The sequence below is a fragment of the Ixodes scapularis genome, unplaced genomic scaffold (genome assembly GCF_016920785.2).
Source record: "Ixodes scapularis isolate PalLabHiFi unplaced genomic scaffold, ASM1692078v2 PGA_scaffold9__187_contigs__length_104089568, whole genome shotgun sequence".
NCBI lineage: Eukaryota > Metazoa > Arthropoda > Arachnida > Ixodida > Ixodidae > Ixodes > Ixodes scapularis.
In genome coordinates, this window is record NW_024609884.1 from 15,745,873 (window position 1) to 15,752,023 (window position 6,151).

The 6,151-nt window shown below is 51.4% G+C and overlaps 1 protein-coding gene across 1 annotated transcript; it reads left to right on the plus strand.

Moving 5' to 3' along the window:
• Positions 1-2,805: 2,805 nt before the first annotated feature.
• LOC8051289 (dopamine receptor 2) lies at positions 2,806-4,179 on the plus strand. Its single transcript, XM_002399612.5, has one exon. It carries the CDS (start codon positions 2,806-2,808, stop codon positions 4,177-4,179), a length of 1,374 nt encoding a protein of 457 aa, XP_002399655.1.
• The last annotated feature ends 1,972 nt before the right edge of the window (positions 4,180-6,151 follow it).

Consider the following 6,151-nt stretch of genomic DNA (forward strand, 5'->3'; position numbering starts at 1 on the left):
GTAAGTTATTGGTTGCGGTTTTCTGCTGGTAATTTTCTACAAATAGAGACTCGCTGTGGCGTCTATAGACAAATAAAAACAAAAAAGTGTGTGTGTATGCTTATACATCCTGAACTTAGTCTGCTTCAACGAGCCACTTGTCTCCCAGCTGTAGATGAGAACTTAAGCCAGTGGAGTACAACCGCTAGCCTGGGGAGGGGGTCTTTAACGTGCATCACGCAGTAGTGATAAAGGACCGCACGTCTGTACGATGTTCATTCAAATCGAAACAGGCAGGGGTAGGAATTCCACCCAGGATCCCTGAGTTTTGCATCGCGAGCTTTCGCTCCACTTCTAGCCACGGGGCTAGAAGACACTTAACACTTGTTCCCCTTTTTTTTTTTTAATTATGTTCATTCTAAAAGAAAACGCACTGTATATACAATAAACAAAGGGTGAACAAATTGTGCACCGTCGTAATTATACAGCCTCTAGACGGCGCCGTCATCATTATGTAGGGTGTGTATGTGAAGCGCAATTTTCTTTTACAAACGACGAACTCAGGCGTGACGGGGTTATGGAGATTGCGCACTGTTCTCTGCGTTATAAACGTTAGTTCACACCCACTACGCCAAAAAAAAAAAAAAAAAACACTTTTTTTTTAAATAATTTTTGGCATTTTTCATTTACTTTCGTGTTTGCAAACCGAGAAGTGACAATGGCTGTGACTTAAGGCTGCTTTACGCATTTCCAAGAGTTTCATTCACAAAAACCAAAACGACAGAAGCGACCAAAACACCGAAACAACGTGACTCGTGTATGGCTTCGCGAAGCTACCCCTTGTATCGCTTTTCACGCTGTGTATGGCGGACACTTGTCCCGGTGACCGTCGTTGTGGTCGTTTCGGTTGCTGGAAACGCAGCCGACGCAAATGGGTGAACCAGTTTTTAAAGGTGTGCGGAAAAGAAATGTTTTGCACTTATTTCTTTGCTCAGATGTGGTCTACGTTGTGCCGGCAGCCCATGGAAACACTATCCTAGACTAGTGTTTCTGGGCTGCAGGCGGAGAAGCCAAGAAAACTAATGTTAAAACTAATGAACAGTTTTCGAAATTGCGCCTGGTGGTGGTCTATGAAGCTCCGTTGGAATGCCGCGACGTCATGAGTTCCCAAGAAGCAGTGCCAGTTCGCGGCAGTATAGCTCGCTCGTGGAGTTACTTCGTCTTGAATGTGACTTGACGGAGAACGCTAACACGTTTAACATACTCCGTTCACCCATTAGCTGAAACTGCAGCCAAAGCTGCAAGCGGAAGCCAGCCCGGGCTCCTGGCTTTGAGGCATGCATTTCTTGCGCGAGCGCTCGTTCTGCGGAAGAACGCTTCAAAGCAGCGACCGTGAGCTCTCGCCCTCGGATATTACTACGAGGTGAGACTGTCACGCGTTGACACCACCAAGCGGCAAGGCTCGCAACTGCACTACCCTTGACCGTGCACGAACTATTGGCGTCACGAGCGCGATACGCCTTGCTATTCTCGCTGGCGACTTCGAAGCGAGCGGCAGAGAGCTCGCGTTCACGTCATTTCGTTTCCGTAACCTCTATTAAAGGGGCGGTGCAACGATATTCCATTGGAATGTTTTTCAATATACACAAGCTTACTGGCATAAGTGAGACTAAAGGATACTCGCACGCAACGCCACTGACGAAGAAACTCCTTTGTTGCGGTGTAATTTCAAGGACAAAAACAATCATTTTCATTCAATCTCTTCTTTGCAAAATGCGATGACGTAACGTGGGGATCGCAGTACACCCCAATGACGATATTTGAATGCGGTTCATAGATTGGACTCGAGTAATTCGTGGGCACTCGATTTAGGCTCGTGATAACTACTAGCTCGAGAAGCATTCGGGTAGTGGCCCGTGTCCAATCGCTGCAATGACGATAATAGCCGAGTCATAACAATGTCTGGAACTCAGCGCGTATCCTGTGCCTTGCCAACCCCAGCGCGTGGCTATGATCAACATTGGCGGCATATAATCGGCTCCAGATCACGTGGCCGCTTGTAATGGCTGCGAGTTGAGGGGGTGAACGCTGCTCGTTTTTCTTTCATTTTTTTCGGGGACTTTATTGCGTGGGGTGAGAAACGAACGCGTGTTGTATAGATCATTAACGTCAGGGGGATCCGTTCTTAACGATATTTGCTCAAAGCACATAAATTGTTGCATCGCCCCTTTAAGCACCTGGATAAAATTCACGCTTGGCATTTCTTACCAACCATTGTTGTGTGAACACCCGAGACACGTGCCGCACGACGCATGGGCCTATGTGCACTGGCGCATTTGACGCTACTTGCAAGACAAACACAAACACATCAAGAGTCTTTAAATGTAACCAAAATCCTTTCGTTTTTTCTACGGGTTTGTGGCGACTTTGGCAAGCCACTCAGGGCGTCGGAGCGAGTCAAGTCACAACGTACCGTTACATTGTACTAATCCCCGTCGCTGTGATTGGCTGGTGGGAAGCGTAGCTTTGGTCGTTTTTCTTGCAGCGTAGAGGCAAGTGTTGTTCAGATCAAAGTGTGAATGGCGTTTGTTGTCGCGTACGTGTGAAGCTGAACCTTGAGGCGTCCGAGCGTTCGGCATTCTTGGTGTCAGTTGTGCACGTTCGGCGGCGCAGTGGAGCGTGGGTGTCTCGTGCGCGAACAATGGCGTGCGCCTGCAAGTGACGCTGGCGTTCTCTTCCGTTCGCAGCGAGGATCCGCCGCGAGGCCTGCGACCCCATGGCTCGTCCCCGAAGCGCGATGAGCAAGTGAGCGAGCCCGGCCGCGCGATGCCAGTTCCGGGCGAGACGAACGGCTCGCTGGACGAGCCGGCGTACAGCCTGCTGGAACTGGTGTATGGCGCGAACCTGTCCGTGCTCGAGCTGGAGATCGTGCGCAACGACAGCGTGGTGGACATCGTGCGCGAGGCGGCGGTTAACGTCTCGCTGTCCTTCGTGGACGACGCCGGCAACGCGAGCGGGTCCCCGTTTCCGGACGAGTCGACGCAGGGGCAGCACGTGGCGCTCGGCGTACTGCTGGGCTTCTTCTGCTTCGTGACCATCTTCGGCAATGTGCTGGTCATGCTGTCCGTGGCGAAAGAGCAGTACCTGCACACGGTGACCAACTACTTCATCGCGTCGCTGGCGACGGCGGACTGCCTGGTGGGCGCCGTGGTCATGCCTTTCTCGGCCATCCACGAGATCATGGACAAGTACTGGATATTCGGCCAGGATCTGTGCGACGTGTGGCACTCGATCGACGTGCTCGCCAGTACGGCGTCCATCCTCAACCTCTGCGTCATATCGCTGGATCGCTATTGGGCTATCACTGATCCCATCAGCTACCCGTGCCGTATGACGCAGGCCAAGGCGACCACCCTGATCGCCGTCGTCTGGGTCTGCTCCGCGCTCATCTCCTTCCCGGCCATCGCGTGGTGGCGCGCCGTCAACAAGGGTCCGCCGGCCGCCTTCCAGTGCGCCTTCACCGACGATGTGGGCTACCTGGTCTTCTCGTCCACCATCTCCTTCTACGCCCCGCTCATGGTCATGGTGTTCACCTACTACCGCATCTACCGAGCCGCCGTCGAACAGACGCGGAACCTCAAGCTCGGCTCAAAGCAAGTACAGTCCTGCAACGGCGACGAGACCACTTCGGTCACGCTGCGAATCCACCGCGGGGGAATGCTGCAGGCAGCGAACAACTACAAGACAGTCTTTTCGACCTCGAACGAGTCCTTCGACCGGAACAACCTTACGGGGGTGTCCAGGAACCTCAAAAATTTTTCGCTCAGCCGAAAGCTCGCCAAGCTCGCCAAGGAACGCAAGGCCGCCAAGACGCTCGCCATCGTCATGGGCGTGTTCATCCTGTGCTGGCTGCCCTTCTTCGTCACCAATATCCTCATGGGCATCTGCGGCGAGAACTGCGTCATGCAGCCGGACCTCGTATTCTCCACAGTGACCTGGCTCGGCTGGATCAACTCCGGCATGAACCCCATCATCTACGCCTGCTGGAGCAGGGACTTCCGACGAGCTTTCGCCAACGTGCTCTGCTGCTGCTGCCCGGGCTACTTCCGCCGACGACAGCGGCGAAGAGACCGCCTCCGACGCATCATCAAGGAAGACGCGAGCATGCGGTCGCAGAGCCTAGAGGAGGCCGTCCTATAGCGCTGACGCGGATCCTTCATTCTCCCACGTCTCCCCATTGCAGCCACGCGCCACGTGGACTGGAACCATGTTCATCCGTCGTCTTTGTTGTCCGTTGTGGACCACGCAACATGTCATCACAGTGAGCGAGTAAACTGCCCCTAATCATGCCCTTCCGCGTGTAAATGCCCTGCAACACTGTCGCTGGGCTCGTTTAGTGGCTGGCGTCCGAGCTCACTCTGAAACGGTGTCGACGGCGACGGTCTTCGATTCAGGTGTGTATCCCAGCTTCACCGGAACTGTCGATTCTAGGAGCTCGAGTTTTCCAGTGGTCGATTTGTTGCTCGAAGTTAGCTGGAATCGAAACTTAAAAACGATAATAAACGATCAAATGCTTTGTGATGCAGGTAAGTTATTATTCCCAATCTCGTGGAAAAAAAACATTCATGTCGGGAACAGTCAGTGTGCATCGTGGGAACTGCTGTTGAACGAGTGTTGACAAAAGTTGTATTGTCTCACAGGTGTCAACGTCGTCGTTTTTAGCATGCATTAAACTCCAGTGATGCAAGTATGACCTACACTAAAAGTGGAAAATTGCTCGTATCGGTTTACTTTTTTTTTTCTTCTTACATCTCTGCAGTCAATGTTGCCCAGGTCGGGTGATTGCCATGCGCCCTTGGACGTAAATGCGGACATGGAAATAAGCGTAAGTACCGCGACAGTATTGCCTTCATTCACTGTTACAGACGCCATACGAGACGGGGGGAGAGGTGGAGTGAGTGTACCAACCTATCCACCCACATTTAACTATATTACGTTTCCATTGGAGGATACCGCCTGTCCTGCAGCTTAGATACTTGTACTCTAAAACAAAAACGTGTCTCCACTTTCCTGAACGTCACCGGGAGATCCAATCACTCGATCTGTGAGAAAATCTGGACGTACGAGGAGCCAAAAAAAAATGCTTGAGTAATAAAATTAAGCATGCGGTGTGACCCTGACACTGACCCTGATGTGAGCAAGTGAAACGTTGCACTCAGTGTCACACCGCACCTCTGGGTCGAAAGGTTCTTCCTTCCTCGTCATTGGTAGAGCTCAATCGTAGAGTGGAGTGATTGGTTCTTGGAGGGCTCTAGGGGAAACCTGAAGAACAGGAACGTGTCTCATAGCGTGACACTTTTATTCGCGTTGATAAATGAATGGGCTCGATCTGAAAAAAAAAGCTACTTTATACCATTAAAATTGTCGAAAAGCTAAGGGAGTACTGTTCACGAACTAGGGTATAAGTATGGGCACTCCCTACCCACCATGAACGATGAATGAACGGTCGAAGGAAGCGACTGCGCTCGCGCACTGCCCACACAATATATCTATATGTAGATAGACACTACTTCATAGAATGTGCACACCGCAATTCCATGCAAAAAAAAAAAAAAAAAAAAAAAAACGCAAGCGCAGCTTTGTAAAAAAAAAAACTATCTAATGATTCCTCAAAACGTTGACCAGAGAGCTTATAATTGCGTCGCTAATTGCTTGCCCTTAGAGGCGACTTTATTCAACATATGTGTTTTACTTTTTCATTCGTGCTAATTGCGTATTATTAAAGCAAAATATGGCACAGCCGCACTGCCGGATTTTCGCCCGAGATTTCTCTAAAGAATATTCAGGTGCTCGAAGGGGACAAAACTTTGGGTTAGTGACCATTTTACTTTGCATCGAACAGCTCCACCTTCACGGCTGACTTCGTGCAGTTTAAGGTGGGTGAGCTTAATCAGCCCCTTATGACAATACCACGTAGAACACAAGGCCGGCGCATTGCGTAATCGTTAGTCGATCCCCGACCGACCCCCCCCCCCCCCCCCCCCCCCAAGCGGCAAGCACGCAGAGGCTGGACGAGAGCACCCCGCCAAGCGGCAGACGCGTCCTTCCTGGCGTCGCCGCCTGCTAGTGTCGCGCTCGTTGTGAGAGGCTGCAAGACGCACTGGCGGCGACG